The 19,908-nt window shown below is 45.9% G+C and overlaps 1 protein-coding gene across 1 annotated transcript; it reads left to right on the plus strand.

Moving 5' to 3' along the window:
* The first annotated feature begins 699 nt into the window (after positions 1-699).
* On the plus strand, positions 700-19,531 carry LOC109409287 (transmembrane protease serine 9). The gene is made up of 6 exons (XM_019682723.3): positions 700-1,843; positions 18,044-18,177; positions 18,237-18,502; positions 18,563-18,753; positions 19,002-19,111; positions 19,172-19,531. The coding sequence occupies exons 1-6, from the start codon at positions 799-801 to the stop codon at positions 19,433-19,435; spliced, it is 2,010 nt and encodes a 669-aa protein (XP_019538268.3). The 5' UTR covers positions 700-798; the 3' UTR covers positions 19,436-19,531.
* The last annotated feature ends 377 nt before the right edge of the window (positions 19,532-19,908 follow it).

Raw genomic sequence — 19,908 nt, forward strand, 5'->3', positions numbered from 1 at the left:
TTTCCGGAGGACCATAGTACGCAGTTGAATCTAGAGTCCTTCTTTGACAATCGGATGTTGATCGGCCGTCCCTAACATGGGAATCACCCCCCTCCCTCCCCCCGCTCCATTCCTTTTTGGAAATCAAAGTTACACCGGGGTTGGTTCCTACCCAAGCAACACACATGGTTACAAAACAGTCACGGCAGCGCATGTAAGGGTTGCACAGATGTCACTGTGACTTACTGCGCCACCCCTACCTACGCTGCCGTAACTCTTTTGTGACCATATGTGTTGCTTGGGTAAGGTTGCTTGTAGCCCCGGCGTAGGCGTAGGTATCCAGCATGACCAAGCTGCGGGTGACGAGTTAGATTCTGGATCGGTCCAGGCACTTTTAGTAAAGGAATTTCCGTTGCCTGCCACACGATATGTACATGCAAAATGGTCATTGGCAGAGGAAGCTCTCAGTTAAAACTGTTGAAGTACTCATAGAGCATAAACTGAGAATCATGCCTTGTCCCAGTGGGGACGTTACGCCAAGAAGAAGAAGAAGACATCTGAATTACGCAAAATACCCAGCCTTAACCGTGCCTCAGTTCGCTCTTATTCATGGTATATTGGCGATAATATATGATGAAACGACTGTATACATTATTTCACAGCGCCAATCAAAGATGGGAAAACACCGGGTATAAGCAAAACAAGCACGATGCGGCACTCTTATCACCTCAGATTCCCAATGCTATCAACAATCAAACGAACCTTAACTCAATCGAAGATGCTGTTAGTCCATTATTCAGTTACATTGCATTGTAGAACATGGACAAGTTTTGCGTTCTCCTGGCACTAGCACTAATAGTGCTATCCGCAGAGGGAAGCTTGCAGTCCCGACCCAAAGTTCGCCGTGCCGTATCCAACTCTAATCGACGTTACCAGTGTGGTACCAAGAAACGACAAGTTGAAGGCCTCATAACAAATGGATTAACTACGAAACTTGGTGAATGGCCCTGGCATGGTGCCTTGTTCCATCGAAAAAATCGTCATTCGAAGGAGTACAAGTGTGGTGCTACGCTGATCGATCAGAATTTCGTGATTACCGCCGGTCACTGCGTCGTAGACCGAGAAAGTGGATATGAGGTGAATGCCAAATCGGTCACGGTTGACTTCGGATATGTGCAGTTGTTCAGTTCTTCAAGTCATGGGCAGTCGCATGGTGTGCTGGAAATCTTTGTCCATCCAAAGTTTGAAAAGGACAGTAACAAGCATGACATAGCAGTACTGTCTTTGAAAACGGCAGTGAGATTTAGTGACTTCGTTCTTCCCATATGTGTGGGATTGACCAGGTCCGATGAGAGCATTCGCGACATCATTGGACAGCAGGGTAGAGCTGTGGGATGGGGTCTTACGGAAAATGACGAAACCTCAACGGATCTGAAGCTGGCGATTTTGCCCATTGTGGACCACGCCGAGTGCCTGGCGACGGATCCTGATCTGTTCGGTTCGCTGATATATCCGGGCATGTTTTGCGCCGGATTTAGGAACGGAACAAGTGTGTGTAACGGCGATAGTGGAGGTGGAATGTATGTTATCGAAGGTAACAGGTGGTTTCTTCGAGGTATTACATCCTTTTCGGGAACTCGTGAGGATGGAAGCAACAAGTGCGATGTGAAGAACTATGCTGGATTCATGAATGTGCAATACTATGCGTCTTGGATCAGGGAGCTGATCAGTGGAGAAGATGAACTACCAAATGAATCGACGACTGAACAAACAACCACAGCTCAATCTGCTGCAATATGGCCCGTTGCGGAGTCACCCAGAGAAGTACCAAGCCCAACAAATCACGCGAATTACATGCAAAGAGGTAAGCAATGTTTGAATCGCTAAAAAAATCTGTCTTAGGATCTATCTTCTTTTTTTATCGTGATGTCTCAGTTGGAAGAAAGCCTATTTCTCGGCTAAGTGATCTATGAGTACTTCCACAATTATTAATTAGGAGGTTTCTCTGCCAATGAGCAGTTGTATATATTGTGGCAAGCACGATGAGTTCTTTCTTCGGAAGGAAAGAAAGCCGTGGCTCTCGAGATGATTTAGTTCCGGGCTAAAAATCACGTTATCTAAGATAAAAAAAATGGATTTATTTTGGAATTTGTATGCATCGTTGTTATTTTTTTTTTCTGGACCTAGGAGATGACCGATAATGTTGAATTCATCGTCGGTTTCTCAAAAAATTTCGTCCATAAACTACGTATACTTATTTGTAAGATTATTTGTAAGACAATACACATGTCATATAAGAGCTACTACAGCGCAAGTTTCAGTTGTATAGAAGTTACTGCTACGTATATCTAGCATTGTAAGCCGTAACAAAATCTTCTCTTGTGCATTCCCTACTGTTGCGACTGTTGAGCCCAGTACAACAACGCCGACGCCCAGTGGCTCAGCTGCGTCGCGTCGTAGATTTGTTTTGGTTTTGATCTGAGAATCTCGACAACACAAGTGCCACTCTCTGGAGCTCAAACGACGAAAAATTCACTACCTCACTGTCTGTCGAACGCGAGCACGACCGCTGCCCAAACCACGACGTGAAGATCATCATAGGGGACTTAAACGCTCAGGTAGGCCAGGAGGAGGAATTCAGACCGACGATTGGAAAGTTCAGCGCCCACCAGCTGACGAACGAAAATGGCCTACGCCTCATCGATTTCGCCGCCTCCAAGAACATGGCCATTCGTAGCACCTTCTTCCAGCACAGCCTCCCGTATCGTTACACCTGGAGATCACCACAGCAAACGGAATCGCAAATCGACCACGTTCTGATTGATGGACGGCACTTCTCTGACATTATCGACGTCAGGACCTATCGTGGCACTAATATCGACTCAGATCACTACCTGGTGATGGTTAAACTGCTCCCAAAACTCTCCGTTATTAACAATGTACAGTACCGGCGGCCGCCCCGGTACGCAAGGTTGCGACCATTCATTTGCAAAGATTTACATTCATTTGCTATTATCTCAGTTCAGAAGCATGCTATCGAAAAACAATGTATGGATGAATTTAACCTTGTAGTTTTATCTGAAAGTTTGCCGAATAACATTGGGGTCGCAAACGCATACCAAAGTCCTGAGCGAGTTGTGAAGGCAACTCTTCACGCGGTGAATATAAATTACATTCACGCTGTGGAAAGTTGCCTTCACAGCTCGCTCACGACTTTGGTATGCGTTTGCGACCCCAATGTTATTCGGCAAACTTTCAGATAAAACTACAAGGTTAAATTCATCCATACATTGTTTTTCGATAGCATGCTTCTGAACTGAGATAATAGCAAATGAATGTAAATCTTTGCAAATGAATGGTCGCAACCTTGCCGGTACGATCTAGAGCGACCGGATGTCGCCACCGCATACGCGCAGAATCTTGAGGCAGCGTTGCCGGACGAGGGTGTGCTCGATGTGGCCCCTCTAGAGGATTGCTGGAGTACAGTCGAAATAGCCGTTAACAACGCAGCCGAGAGCACTATCGGGTTCGTAGAATGGAGTCGACGAAACGATTGGTTCGACGAGGAGTGCAGAGCGGTTCTGGAGGAGAAGGATGCAGCTGACAGAATGTGGAGCGATACAGATAGAAGCGGAAGCAGAAGACCCGTCTCTTCCGGGAGAAAAAGTGCCGCCTGGAAGAAGCGGAGTGCGAAGAAATGGAACTGCTGTGCCGTTCACAAGAAACACGTAAATTCTACCAGAAGCTCAACGCATCCCGCAAAGGCTTCGTACCGCAAGCCGAAATCTGCAGGGATAAGGACGGGACAAACGTGAGGTGATCGAAAGGTGGAAGCAGCACTTCGACGAGCACCTGAATGGCGAAGAGAATGTAGGCATGGAGGACCAAGGCAGCAGAGGAAAATTTGCCCATCTGTCTGCACCAGTTAGTAGTCAAGATCTGGAAAACCGAACAGCTACCGGAGGAGTGGAAGGAAAAGATAATCTGTCCCATCCACAAGAAAGGCGACAAGTTAATGTGTGAGAACTTTCGAGCGACCACCATTTGCCGCCTGCAAAGTGTTATCCCAGATCATCTTCCGTCGTCTTTCGCCTAAAGTAAATGAGTTCGTGGGAAGTTACCAAGCCGGTTTCATCGACGGCCTTTCGATAACGGACCAGATCTTCACCATACGGCAAATCCTCCAGAAATGCCGTGAATACCAGGTCCCAACTCACCACCTGTTCATGGACTTCAAAGCAGCATACGACAGTATTGACCGCACAGACAGGAGAACGCAGGAGAACGGTGTGTGGCGGAGAAGGATGAATCACGAGCTCGCTGCACTCTACGGTGAACCCAACATCCTGAAAGTGGCTAAAGCTGGACGGATACGGTGGGCAGGACATATTGCAAGAATGTCGGACAACAACCTTGCAAAGTTGGTGTTTGCTAACCATCCGGTTGGTACAAGAAGGCGTGGAGCGCAGAGAGCACGATGGGCGGACTAGGTGGAGCGTGATCTGGCGAGCGTTGGACGCGACCGACGTTGGAGAGCTGCAGCTGCAAATCGAGTATTATGGCGGCAAATTGTTGATTCAGTATTATCATGAATTCGATGTTAACTAAATAAATGAAAAATGAAACTGTCTGCTGAAAGTCATTTAGGTGCTCCATGGTAATGGGCTGCCACAGCAATCCACGATTTGGTTCACGGTCAATCGCACCAACCAGGATCTCGTCGATTACGATAAGGAACAGTAGCGGTGATAGTATACATCCTTGCCTCACTCCAGCAACGATCCGGATGGGATCGGACAAAACATACACCGTTGTTCAGCACTCTGCATGAAAATGCTCTGTACTGTGCTTCAATGAGGCCGATGATTTTCTCAGGGGCACCCTTGCACCTGAGGGCTTTCCACATGTTTCCGTGATTGAGACGGTCGAAAGCTTTTTCGTAATCAATGAACACCGTGTCGAGAGACTCTTGGAATTCATTGATTTGCTCCAGGATGATACGGAGCGTGACAATATGGTCCACACAGAATCGTCCGGCACGGAATCCTGCTTGCTGCCGTCGAAGAGTTGCGTCAATCTTCCCCTGTATCCGGTTAAGGATCACTTTGCAGAGGACTTTGAGAACGATACACAGTAACATGATGCCCCGCCAATTATCGCATACAGTCAGGTCATCCTTTTTGGGTACCTATACTAAGACGCCTTGCATCCAGTCGGCCGGAAATGTCGCGGTTTCCCATATGTTGCAGAAAAATTGATGCAGTAGTTGTGCGGATACTACGGGGTCAGATTTAAGCATCTCAGCTGATATTCGATCGACCCCTGGGGCTCTGTTCGATTTCATGCTCTCTCTCTCTCTTCTTGGCGTAACGCCCTCACTGGGACAAAGCCTGCTTCTCAGCTTAGTGTTCTATGAGCACTTCCACAGTTATTAACTGAGAGCTGTTCCTCTGCCAATGACCATTTTGCATGTGTATATCGTGTGGCAGGCACGAAGATACTCTATGCCCAAGGAAGTCAAGGAAATTTCCTTAACGAAAAGATCCTAGACCGACCGGGAATCGAACCCGTCACCCTCAGCATGGTCATGCTGAATACCCGTGCGTTTACCGTCTCGGCTATATGGGCCCTTGCTATGGATGGGTAATGCGGCCGACACTTGAAAAAGGTTTCCATAGTGCTAGAACCAGCTTTCCGACTTGTCAGCCGGGTCGGTCAGTAACTGTCCAGACGTGTCTTTCACGGGCATCGTAGCATTCATCTTGGTCCCACTAAGACGACGTGAGACATAGTAGAGGAGACGGATGTCGCCTGTGTTTGCGGCTATCTCGCCTTCGCCGGCCAGGGAGTCCGCTTATGCTCTTTTGACCCGTCTACATGAGCGTTTCACTTCCTTCTCAAGAGCGGAATAGCGCTGACGGGCTACGGCTTTAGCTCCTCGTGTTTTTGCTCGCTCTATTGCGGCTTTGGCGTTCCTTCGCTCCTCTATCTTCCTCCAGGTATCATCTGTGATCCACAGCTTTCTTCGGGTGCGTAGCTCACCCAAATTATTCTCGCCGGTGGCGATGAAGGCGTTCTAGATGGCGCCCCATTGATCTTCTACGCTTCCACCTTCTGGAATATTCGCAGCACGGTTCTCTAGCTCCTCGGCGAAGGACCTTTTCACCGGAGCGTCTTCCAGTTGGCGTGTGTTGAACCGACGCCCGATTTTCTACTCCTGTCTCGGGATCCTGGCAATGCGCAGTCGGATCTCGCCGATTAGGAGATGATGGTCGGACGCAATGTCGGCGCTACGTTTGTTCCGCACATCAAGAAGGTTCCGTCTCCATTTTCGACTGATGCAGATGTGGTCGATTTGATTTTCCGTGACGCCATCTCGGGAAACTCATGTCATTATGTGCACTGGTCGATGAGGAAAGAGCGATCCCCCAATCACCATGTCATTGTTGCCATAAAACTCTACAAACAGCTCTCCGTTTTCGCTCATTTCTGCGAGACCATGGCGTCCCATGACGCGCTCATAGTCCGAGTTGTCGGAGCCAACCTTCGCGTTGAAGTCGCCCATGAGGATCTTGATATCACCTTTCGGAATCTTGTCCACGACAGCATTCAGTTGACTGTAAAAGTATTCTCCATCTTGCAATTCGGCAGCATCAGTTGGCGCGTAACATTGGATCATGGTAAGACTTCGATCCGGTGTTCTGAATCTGGCTACAATTATCCTCTCATTTATAGGTTCCCACTTCATAAGCGCAGCGTGAGCATGAGCGCTGAGCAGGAAACCAACTCCACGGTGGCGAGAAGCGTGTTCACCTCGTAGGCCAGAGTATAGAAGAATTTGACCCGGCACCAATCTGTGTTCTCCAAAGTTCGGCCAACGGACTTCGCCCAGTCCTAGGATCTCCAGCTACATACGGCATGCCTCATTGGCTAGTTGTGCCAGTTAACCCTGCTGAACTAGGGTTAATACATTCCATGCTCCGTTTTTTCGCGCTAAAAGTCGTTGCCGTTGAATCAGTTCGTAATAGAGTTTCTATTTCCAGAACAATTTGCTTGTCCCGGGAAATCCCGGGATCCTGGGAACTTTTTCAATGTGTTTAAAAACAACGCAATTATGTGATAAGGAATATGTTTTATTGAACAATAAAAAATCAATGGTTCAAATCAATTTGAATTCGTTCTCTGAAAATACTAGTTCAAAAAGCAAATGATATTAATGATTTCACCAGACCATGAGGTTCGCTTTTTAGAACAGATATTTTCGGATTTCAAAAAGATGCGCTCGCTATTGGTTGACGTCGGTTTAATTGCAGCATTATTATCGGTCTGTCTTTGGTAGTCTTGCAACAATCGAACTCCCATTTCCTTGATAAACTTGATCATTTGCGTTTTCGATTAGCTTTCCAGTTTTGGTGGCGCTTGCTTACTTGCCTTACCGATCAGGCTAAGGCCGGGTGGCCTCGACTGTACATAGTAGTCGTCTCCATTCCACTCGGTCCATGGCTGTTTGTCTCCAGTTCCGCACTCTGCGTAGGATCCGCAGATCGTCCTCCACTTGGTCGACCCACCTAGCTCGCTGTGCATCACGTCTTCTTGTACCGGTCGGATGACTCTCGAGAACCATTTGAGTCGGGTTGCTATCCGACATCCTGATGACGTGACCCGCCCACCGTAGCCTCCAGATTTTCACGATGTGGACGATGGTTGGTTCTCTCAGCAGCTGATGCAGCTCGTGGTTCATTCGCCTTCTCCAAGTCCCGCCTTCCATCTTCAATCTGCCGTAGATGGTACGCAACACCTTCCGTTCGAAAACTCCAAGGGCACGTTGGTCCTCTGCATGAAGGGTCCATGTTTCGTGCCCATAGAGGACGACCGGTCTAATCAGCGTTTTGTAGATGGTTAACTTCGTGTTACGGCGAACGTTATTCGATCGTAGAGTTCTGCGGAGTCCAAAGTAAGCACGATTTCCTGCCACAATGCGCCTCTGAATTTCTCTGCTGGTGTCGTTGTCAGCGGTTACCAGTGAGCCCAAGTAAACGAATTCTTCAACCGTCTCGATTTCATCACCGTCGATATGAATTCGGGGTGGCGGGCGCGGTGATTCCTCCCTGGAGCCCTTTGCCATCATGTATTTTGTCTTCGACACATTGATGACTAATCCGATTCGCCTGGCTGCACTCTTTAGTCGGATGTACGTTTCCGCCATCGTCTCAAATTTACGAGCAATAATATAAATATCATCAGCGAAACCAAGTAGCTGAACAGTTCGCTCTGTGAAGCTGTGCAGAACAGTCCTGTTCTCGGAGACATCGAGTTGAACTATTGATTCTTTTTCTTTTTTCGAGTGTCGACATTTTTCTGGAGCGGGCTTCGATTATCTCCGCAGTGTGTGACAAAGTGAAGAGATTACAGTGGACTCGGATTAAAAGAAAAAAGAATATTTTTTGGATAATTGCATTAATTAGTGCAAAACTGTCGGTAGGAACACGTGGTTCCGAACACACAAGTGTTTATTGTGCATCGAACAATAGTGAGAAATCGAATTGAGAGTGTGAGATACCTACTATTCTTCTCTCGCTGGGTGCCATTCAAGTGAAGTGAGCGGCCTAGAGATGGCTTCGGGGCCATCTCAGGCGTACGGAGGTGATCCCTTCCCTTCCGACCCCTCAGGAAAAAAAAGCATGGAGCAACGGGAACGCGATTTCTAATACGGTTGATGGTAGCTTTGCCGGCCGGAGACAACCAGAGTGGATGGATCCAATCAACGGCGAACTTTCGATCCTAGTAATGAAGCCTATCACAAACAGCACATTGCCCGATGACCCTTTCATTATTCGAATGTCCATTGAGGATGCTGTGGGTGCCATCGAAGATGCCCGCCCTGAAGCAAGAGGTGCTCGCTATGTTCTGAAGGTCCGACAGAAGCGCCAAATAGAGAAGCTATTGAAGCTACGTAAGCTGGTTGATGATACGGCTATCACAATTGAGTTCCATGAAACACTCAATATCAGAAAATGCACGGTGACCTGCCATTCTGGTAAGCACCTTTCTGACAGTGTCCTGACATCACGTCTAGGTTCGCAACGGGTTATCGATGTACGACGCTTTACCAGAAGAGATCCGAAGGATAAGAAGAAGTTTGTTCCAACAAATACCATGGTCTTGACGTTCCAGGGAACCACCGTCCCCGAGTACATCTACTTCGGGTATGAGAAAGTAGCCACTCGCCCCTACTACCCATCGCCTTTACAATGCTCCAAGTGCCACAGGTTCAGACACACACGAAAATACTGTACGGAGGCTGCATTGTGTGCGGATTGCTCTTCGGAGCACGTCGATGAATCAACGCCTTGCTCAGCTGATCCCCTCTGCATCAATTGCAGTGGGCCCCACAGCTCCAGGTCAAGGGATTGTCCAGTCAAAATCAGCGAGACGAAGATTGTTAAGATTAAGGTTGATCAGGATGTAACGTACGCGGAGGCTCGGAAGATCCATGAATCCCGTAAAGAACAAGGACCAACAATGAGCTCGACCGTCAACGATCTGCAGAAGAAGTTAGAGGAAAAGGACCAGGAAATTGCCAAATTGAGAACTCTGTTGCAGAATCTGATCAGGGAAGTTGCAGATCTCAAGAAGCAAAACCAACAACCAGCATCAACAGCCAAGGAAACAGAAGATGGTCAGAAAATGGACACAACCGAGGAGCAGAAAAATTCCAAGCGTCAACGAAGCAAGGATATTTCACCGAATAACTCAAGCGACCATGGTAGGAATTCTCCGCCCATGAAGAAATCATCAGGTAAAAATCGAAACGCTCACTCACCGACCATACCAACCAAGGAACGCTCTACGGACCCAACCCCGGAAGACAGTATCCACAGCGCATCATCGTTCTGCATCTCTCCCACTCACAGTGGGAGTGAGTCTGAGTTCAAGGAGCTTAATCTTTAGCTCCGCTCCGTGAGTTTGCCTGGTATAACTCTACTAACAACCATTCAATTCCAATCTTAACGACGATAAGATTATGAATTCTTCAATATCTAACAACGCTAATAGTACTCACACAGGCATGCCACACTCAACACCTAACTCAAAGCAATCTTTCAAAAAGGTCACTGCAATTCAATGGAATTTGCGTGGCTATCGTGCACGACGCTCAGAACTTCAAATTTTAGCAAAATCTTACCAGCCCGATATAGTTTGTCTTCAGGAAACACTTTGCCAGCCAAATTGCCCATCGTTTTCGATCGATTACACTTTCTACTGCTTACACCCAACACGAATAACCGGTTGGGGAGGAGTAGCCATAGCAGTTTCAAAAAATATCCCTCACACAAAAATTCCCATCACAACAAGTTTACAAGCGATAGCTGTTAAAGTTAAATCGCCAACCGAACGTACTTACGTATCCTTGTATATCCCTCCCTCTCATGACAACAACTCTTTGAAGGACGAACTTTTCGAACTAATTGATCAATTACCCAAGCCTTTTGTAATAATGGGCGACCTTAATGCTCATTCTGAGATTTGGGGTGGACGCAACACGGATCTCCGTGGCAGAACCGTGATAGGAATGATAGGTCATTATGAGTTAACAATTTGCAACGACGATTCAATGACTTTCTTTTGTCCAGCAAACGGAAGTCAATCTGCCGTAGATTTAACCCTCTCTTCTGATACTTTGAATAACCTTTGCTGGAGTGTCGATACTGATTTACGAGGCAGCGATCATTTCCCGATTTTTCTTTCCCCCTGTAGCATTAACACTACAGACCTCAGAACACCCAAGTGGATTTTTGAAAAAGCAGATTGGGCCGAATACCAAAAAAGAATTGAAATGATTATTGACCCGGGAAAAAGCTATTCACCCAGTGATTTAACAAATTTGATAACAGACACAGCCTATTCCTGTATCCCTAGATCTACGGGACGAAATGGCCACAAGCGTGTTCCGTGGTGGAACGATACAGTTGCAGTATCAATCAAAAGTCGTCGCAAAGCCTTAAGATCACTTCGTCGGTTAGATAAAAACAATCCCATGTACCAGGAAGCCCTGTTAAAATTTCGAAAAGAACGTAATAATGCTCGAAAAGTTATTAACGACGCCAAGGAGTGCAGCTGGCAGAAGTTTGTAGAAGGTATAAATATTCAATCATCTTCATCTGAATTATGGAGACGAGTAAATGCACTGAAAGGACGGCCACAGAGCCCTAAAACTTTTGTCAAAGTCAATGACGATATTTCGAATGATCCCAAGTTAATATCAGAAATTTTTGCTGACCATTATGAAAAGCTATCGGCCCAAGTCTCGACAGATAACCAATTGGACTTTGACATTCAATCTGATGATGGTCTTTCTACTGATGCTTACAATCAAGACATTTCTCTGAAGGAGCTAAATTGGGCTTTGAACAAATGCACCAGTAAAAGTACAGGGTCGGATGACATAGGTTATCCATTACTCAAAAATTTACCGGTTGTTGGAAAAATAGCGTTATTAGCATGCTATAATCTGGTCTGGAGTACAGGACAAATTCCAGACAGTTGGAAAGAATCCATTATTGTGCCCATTCCCAAGAAAATTAGAAAAGAAGGACATCCTGATGAGTATAGACCAATTTCCTTGATTAGTTGCATGGCCAAAGTCCTCGAAAGAGTTATCAACAGAAGATTAACAAGCTATATAGAAAACGAGAATTTGTTAGATCCGAGACAATATGCTTTCAGAGCAGGACTGGGAACAGATGTTTATTTTTCTGAACTTGAGGATTTTTTGGATAATCCTATCAAGCAAAATCAACACTGTGAGCTTCTTTCTATAGACATTTCCAAAGCTTTTGATACAGTGAGCAGGAAAGCAGTACTAAATTCCCTTGTTAAAATGAAAATCCGCGGGAGAATGTTTCAATATATTGTAAATTTTATGAACAACCGTACATTCAAAGTACGTGTTGGCTCTACGCTTTCCTCAGCTCGATGTACGAGTCGAGGAGTTCCGCAGGGATCCTCAATGTCTGTAACATTATTTTTGATAGTCATGGACTCCCTATTTGCTTCTATTCCTTCTAATGTTCAAATTTTAATTTACGCTGACGATATTCTTATCGTAGCTTACGGCAAACAACGAAAACGCCTTAGAGCTAAAATTCAAAAAGCCGCAGAAAAAACAATCGAATTGCTTTCATCCATAGGTTTCAAAGTTGAAATCTCAAAGTCTCAAAGTGCCAATTACTCCATGCTTGCACGAATCGTCGACATCGTGGTTCAGTTCCAGATGTCCATTTGGACAATATTGTTATTCCAACAGTTAAACAATTGAAGATTTTGGGACTAACAGTAGACCATAAATTCAATTTTTTGAAACATGCCGGAGAAAGAAAAAGTTCTGCTACTGGGGCCCTGAACATACTCAAGATTCTAGGAGGAAGGATAAGATGCTCGCGTGAAACTCTGTTAAAAATTGTTAAAACTCTGATAATACCTCGTTTATTTTATGCGTTCTCCTTCGCTAGCAGGAAAAAAGATTTGGTTCTTCCTATACTTCAACCGGTGTATAATAAAGCAATCCGGTTAGCTTCTGGAGCTTTTTCAACAAGTCCCATAGCAGCTCTTTGCTGTGAATCTGGCCAACTACCTTTTGAATATATTGCTCTATTGATAGAGTCAGTCACAGCTGTAAGAATGATGGAACTGGGGCGTACATCTCAAGATCTTGTATTGATACAAAGAGCTAAAACTTCATTTGAATCTATAACCGGAAGGGACTTTCCTGAAATTATTCCATTGTTTCGCTGGGGACCCCAAACATGGGATTATAAATCTCCGAAAGTAGACTGGTCCATAAGTCAAGAGATACGGGCCGGAGATTGCCCAGCAAAAGCACAGGCATGTTTTCATGAAATTTCATACAAATACGAAACCCATTACAAAATGTTCACAGATGGTTCGAAAGGCGACGGGAAAACCGGGTACGGAGTTCACTCAATAGATTATTCTGAGAAGGGCCGATTGCATGATGAATGCTCGGTATTTTCGGCAAAAGTAATGGCAATAAAGGCTGCCATCCAAAAATCACCCGAAGATTGTAAAACCGTAATTTTCACTGATAGTGCTAGTAGCATCAGAGCACTAGAGAAAGGATTCTCAAAACACCCCTGGATACAACACTGCGAAGAAATGATTAAAAATAAACAAATTACGTTTGCTTGGCTTCCTGGGCATGCCGGAATATTGGGCAATGAAATGGCAGACAAATTGGCAAAGGATGGAAGATCATCTGACTTAACTGCTGGTAAACTTCCTGGAAGAGATGCTAGATTGTTTTTAACAAAAATTATTTGGAATTCTTGGCAACAAGAATGGAGTTCAGCCAATCCTGGTACTCAACTAAATGCAATTAAAGAGAGTGTTTTTAAATGGGAAGATCAAACAAATCAATATGATCAGAAAGTTCTAACCAGGATCAGGATTGGCCATACTCGCGTTACACACGATTTTCTTTTTACTCCGTATGCTGATACCCCTCTTTGCTCAACTTGTAACTGTAGACTAACTATAAAACATTTGTTATTGGATTGTAAAACATACGACAAAATAAGAAAATCTATCGGTATCTCTGGTACACTTAAAAATGTTCTGCAAAATGATAAAAGAAAAGAAGATAAAATTGTTCGTTTCATCAAAGCAATAGATTTGTACAAAATATTGTAAAAAAAAACTTATATTATAAAACTAAAATGAATAAAGTATGACGCGAATGACCCACGCGGTTAAAGCGTCTTTAATAAAAAAAAAAAAAAAGTAGCTGAACGGACTTCGTAAAAATAGTCCCACTCGTGTTTATCTCCGCTCTCCTTATTACACCTTCTAACGCAATGTTGAACAGCAAACACGAAAGACCATCACACGCCGATTTGAAATCGATGAACAAGTGATGTGTGGGCACGTTGTATTCGCGGCACTTCTGCAACACCTGGCGAATGGCGAACATCTGGTCCGTTGTAGCGCATTCACCCATAAATCCAGCCTGATATTGCCCCACGAACTCTCTTGCAATCGGTGATAGTCGGCGGCATAAAATTTGAGAGAGTATCTTGTAGACAGCGCTCAGTAGTGTGATCGCGTGGTAGTTCCCGCAACCCAGCTTGTCGTCCTTTTTGTAGATGGGACGCACGATACCTTCCATCCATTCCTCCGGTAATACTTCCTCCTCCCAAATCTTGGTAATGACCCAGTGTAGTGCTCTCACCAGTGCTTCTCCACCGTATTTTAGAAGCTCGCTTGGTAGTTAACCTGCTCCAGCGGCTTTGTTGTTTTTCAACCGGCCAACCTCCTCCTCAATCTTTTGGAGGTCAGGGGCCGGAAGTCTTTCGTCCTGTTCACATACTCCTAGATCTGTTACCGCGCCACCTTCGGTGCTTGCAACGTCGCCATTGAGGTGCTCATCATAATGCTGCTGCCACCTCTTGACCACCTCACGCTCGCTCGTGAGAATATTCCCGTGATTATTTCGGCATATGTTGGCTTGTGGCACAAAGCCTCTGCGCGAGCGGATCAGCTTCTCGTAGAACTTTCGTGCGTCCTTAGCGCGGTACAGCTCTTCCATCTCTTCGCGATCTCGTTCTTCCTGCTGGCGCTTCTTCATCCGGAAGATTGAGTTCTGCCTGTTCCGCGCCTGTTTGTAACGTGCCTCATTCGCTCTCGTACGGTGTTGCAGCATTCTCGCCCATGCTGCATTTTTCTCGTTTTTCGACTGTTCACATTCGCCGTCGTACCAGTCGTTTCTGTGATTCGAAGTCGCGAAGCCTAGTGCTGTAGCCGAGGTACTACCTATGGCGGATCAGATGCTCCAGCTTCAAGTGTAGCTGCGCCAAGCTGCTCCTCCGTTGGTAGGGCCACTGCTAGCTGCTGCGCGAAGTCTTGAGCCACTTCTACGTTACGCAGCTGCTCGATGTTGAGTCGCGGCGTTAGACTTCGACGCGTGGTGATAACTGTCGAAAGTTTTGAGCGCATGCATACAGCGACTTAGTAGTGATCCGAATCTATATTCGCACTGCGGTATGTGCGGACATTGGTTACAACCGAGAAGAATTTACCGTCGATTAGAACGTGGTCAATTTGGTTTTCTGTTTGATGGTCGGGTGATCTCCAGGTGGCTTTGTGGATATATTTGCGGGGGAAGAAGGTACTTCGGATTATCTAACTACGGGAGGCTGCAACGTTTACGCATCGCTGGCCGTTATCATTCGATACGGCGTGCAGGCTGTTTCGCTCAATTACCGGTCTGTACATTTCCTCCCTTCCTACCTGCGCGTTCATGTCGCCGACAACGATTTTCACGTCACGCGGCGAGCAACCATCGTATGTTCACTGTAGCTGTGCGTAGAACGCTTCTTTCTCGTCATCAGGTCTCCCTTCGTGTGGGCAGTGGACGTGGATGATGCTGTAGTTGAAGAAACGGCCCTTAACTCTTAACATGCACATCCTTGCGTTGATCGGCTGCCACCCGATCACACGTTGTCGCATCTTGCCCAACACTATAAATCCTGTTCCCAGTTCATTGGTGGTGCCACAGCTTTGGTAGAAGGTAGCCACTCGATGCCCGCTTTTCCACACTTCCACAGCAAAGTTCCTGCAACGCCACGATGTCGAAGTTGCGGGGATGTAGTTCGTCGTAAATTATCCTGTCACATCCTGCGAAACCTAGTGACTTGCAATTCCATGTTCCAAGTTTCCAATCGTAGTCCTTATTTCGTCGCGTGGGTCTTTGCCGATTTTATCGAGTCGTATTTTCTCCTATGTTATTCGCAATGGGGATTTTTACGGGTGGTCCTACGCCTCCTGTCTCGTCGGAGGGCCATCGTGCCAGTTCTGTTTAACATCCCAACCAACACTGGGACGACCACGCTGATTGGGCTACCATCTTGGATCTAGCTGGGCATGGTGCAGCCGCTGGATGCTAGAACAGACGCTGTTTGAGCCGCACCTCCTTGGTGAACAGACACTCGGATCGTACCTCCTCAATCTAGCTGAAGTCAGAAGGACAACAGTGCCCAGGCTGCACTACCAGCTAAGCACACAACTCTTAGCTGGCGGTCTTAGTCATCGCTTGACCCATGGAAGCATGAGGTAGGAACTTGTGAGGACCAGAGCTCTGTTCAGGGCCGGGGGGTGGGGGGCGGTGGGGCTCACAAAAACCTTTTTTGGTTGCTAACATTAGCTTTATTTTTCATATTGCTCAAGTACTGTTCAAAAATAAGGAAAAACATTTTTGGTCATCTCTCCGAGGGGCCTCCACATCCGCTCGGGCCCCGGGCCCCCACAATCCTTAATCCGGACCTGGCTATGTTAGACGTTCTCCTTATCGACTCACTGTTTTGCAGCCCCCCTAGCAAGATTTAACTCCACACCAAATATACCTTAAACCAAGATGTTTATAAGGAAGGTGTTAGCGTATAAGCAGTAAGTGGATGCGGGGAGTGCGGCACACTGCGGGGGGATGGAAGTGACAGCCGGCCAGTTTGTTTATGCTGCAGAACGCTACAGAGTCGGCGTCGGTGGTGTAGTGGTAAGCGTGGTTGCCTCTCACCCCAGTCGGTCGGGGTTCAGTTCCCGTCGACGCCGATGGGATTTTCTGAGACATAAAATCCGTGATCACGCCTTCCCTCGGATAGGAAGTAAAGCCGTAGGTCCCGGCCCATGTGTTGATGGGTTCGATATGTAGGGTCCTCAGGTGTGGTGGCTGTCTCCCTGGGGCGTCGGAATTTAAGGCTTAGCTCCTAGACCCAGCCGACGTAAAACACAACTGGCACCGAACGGTGTTAGTTGGCCAGAAAAAAAGAAGAAGAAGAAAGAACGCTACAGAAGCGTTGCTGCGCCGCATCGGCAACAACATTCTCAACACGGATAACCAATGTTGACATATTTCCATGGCACTCATAAAATGAGTAATGTTCCCCCAGGTTTAAAATTTGCTCGTGCCCCCGCATTTTTATTAATTATGAATACAATGGTGATTTCTTAACCAAAAGAGATTGCTTTGCCGAGAATATTGCAAAATATTAGCTTGAGTGGGTGTACGAGCTAATTTGCAATCCGTGTAAAGCGCAGTTTCGAGTTCGGAAGGAATCGCTCAAGAAACTTCTTGAGTGATTCCTGGCAGAAACTTCCTTCGGTGACTGCCATTTGAACTGTCATTTCTTCGCTACTGCGTATTGTGCATCCTAGCTTAATCACTCAGATCCTGCTGATCTGAGTCAGCCGTCATAAGATTGCGCCCGTTTGATTTGTACACGGCGGCTGACAGCTCCACCCGGCGGCTGCAAAACAGTTTTAGCCAAGGTGCACACCGTGTGCAAATCATACGTGCGCGGTCTGGCGCGATCTGAGGCTGCGCGTTTCGAACGCAGCTTGCTGAGAATCTAAGATAAGCGCGACAATACTGTGATCGAAGAAAAACCGGTTTCTTGAGCGATTCAGGCAAGGAATTTCCCATGCATCAAGATAGGCTGAGAAATTCCTTCTGATCTGCAAACAGCGCTTAAGTAGGAAACACTCGATGAGTGTCATGGAGTTTGTTCGATTTTAGTGCTGAGAAAGTTAAGCGTGCATGGTTTCTGTGGGGTTGCTACGTTGCTAGGGCGGAAAGTTTTTGTTTGTCATCTCACTAGTGAAAAAAATTGAATACAAACTTGCCAGCTGTCGTTAGGTTTTCCAATATGGCGGATGGTGGAATCTGACATATTGGATTACCTTCCTTTTACTTACCTTGCCTTAAACAAAACGCTTATTAAGAGACCTGACAATAGTCAGGTCAGGTGAAATTTTGACAGGAGCTCGCGTCCTAATATGTAAATATCAATTGTCAACATTATCAACAATGTCGTCACTTCGTAAAATGGCTCATTCTCTGTGGTTATTAGATCTGCACCATGCGTAAAGAGAACCTGTGTCTATGAAGAAAAATCGAACACCGTGCGTTTTCCTCCGTCAGTAGGAAAACTCATGAATATATGAATGAGTTAAAAATCGATGCTAAATGCTGTATTCTTCCTTTCTATTTCAGAATCTTACTCATCCTGCCCCAGCGGGCAGCCATGTGTGCCATTTGAACACTGCATCCAAATGCAACAGTCTCGTGGATCCGTTGTGCAAAGACCTACCCAAGTTTGTGAAATTACTGAGCATGACTCCTTTCGGGTAAGAAGCGCATGATATAATGTTTTACATTTGACTAAACATACATTTACTCACGTCAGGTTGAAAAGGTCTGCTGCCCTATATCCCTGCCGGAGCGTTACGGGGGCTACGAAAGTCACGGAAGGCCACCATTTGAAAGTAGCATCTCGTGCGGACAGCGTCGGACCAGTTCTCATGTCACTTTGACTCCCACCAACCCTTTCTCGGACGAATATCCTTGGATGGTGAGACTGAAAAGTTCCCAGGACGTCTTCGTATGCCAAGGGACGCTTGTGTCCAGACGTTTTGTTCTCATCTCAGCGTACTGTAAAATGAATAGTACAATGTATGTGGGTAATGGGGTATGATCAAATAACGATTTTATTAAACATTCGGATTGTTTCAGAACATCCGCTCGTTTGGGGCGATCATATAGAGGGCCGAGGAGATGCGATTTCTCATCCGCAGATTGCGTAGATATTGCAGTGAAATCGATTACCAATCATCCTCGATTCGATGTTGCATCTGCTTCAGACCGTGATTCTGACTACAATATAGCATTGGCAGAATTGGAAACAGCAGTAGACCTCAATAACAGTTAGTATAGATCAGTATCAGATATCAGTTGTTTAATGCACAGTGTATACAGGGTACCTATCTCAATACCTCAGTGATTACAGCATCATTTCACTTATTTACCGAGCATTTTCCAAAACTTCAAGCCTTGAATATTTTGAATCTGGTACCATATTGTTTTTTTTTGTCGATGTAAACAAATCAGAGAGTTCTTGAGAATACTAAAACGCTGCGAACGCTAATTTTCACTATTTCTATTTCACGTTTAGATATCAACAGAATATGTCTTTCGAAAATCGACTCCGATAGAGACATTGGAGACGTAATTTTAACTAGCTGGACATTCTCAGATCATCACAAAGAAGCTTACTACAATGAGGTACAGGTTCATGACGTCAAATACTTTCCAAAATATATCATTTCAACACCTCTCTTTTAGCGGTCAGGCAGAGTGCCAGAAATCACAACCTCCGATTCTCTCCAGCACGTGATGTTCCGTGACGGTTCAACACTTCCGCCACACCAGCAACAAGCCCAAGAGGGTCTTCTAGCGCCTGGAGCTCCACTGCAATGGATAAACAATACTGGTGGTCAAGTGGTTTTGATTGCTGTTGTTACCCATAGAGACTCCGATGGATACTTGGTTTCCGTTATAAAACCCGACATCGTCGATTGGATTTTAAGTGTGATCGGGGTCAGCTAGATGATTTGATGTCGGCTAATTCAAATCGTATCTATGAAACATTTTAGCTCTAGTTAACGGTGCACATTATAATCAATAAAGTGATCATGTACGTAATTTCATTATTTTTATGTTCCGATATCCCCCCATCTATATCAAGCATTAAAGCCTTATTCAAATCCTAGATTCGTACACACCTTATCTTATGCAACATCTTATACGATCTCTGGTTAACTGGGTCATTTTCATATAAACCCCGCTCACACTTTGAAACTCTGTTTGACCCCGGGAGTTCTATGCGCCGTCCCAGACGGGGACGGGCCAAAGCCCCAAGCTGCTGAGCCAGCCAATGGCAGCTTCCGGAGTGGGCCTCTTTCGACTCCCGGGTCCCAGGGCGTATTTTATGGGAGAACTTTCGGTGTGGCGGACCTAATATACAAAGGAAGTTACCTGATCAAAAATTATTCAGCGGCTTGGTGGAATGGCACACAACG

The sequence above is a fragment of the Aedes albopictus genome, chromosome 2 (genome assembly GCF_035046485.1).
Source record: "Aedes albopictus strain Foshan chromosome 2, AalbF5, whole genome shotgun sequence".
Taxonomy (NCBI): Eukaryota; Metazoa; Arthropoda; class Insecta; order Diptera; family Culicidae; genus Aedes; species Aedes albopictus.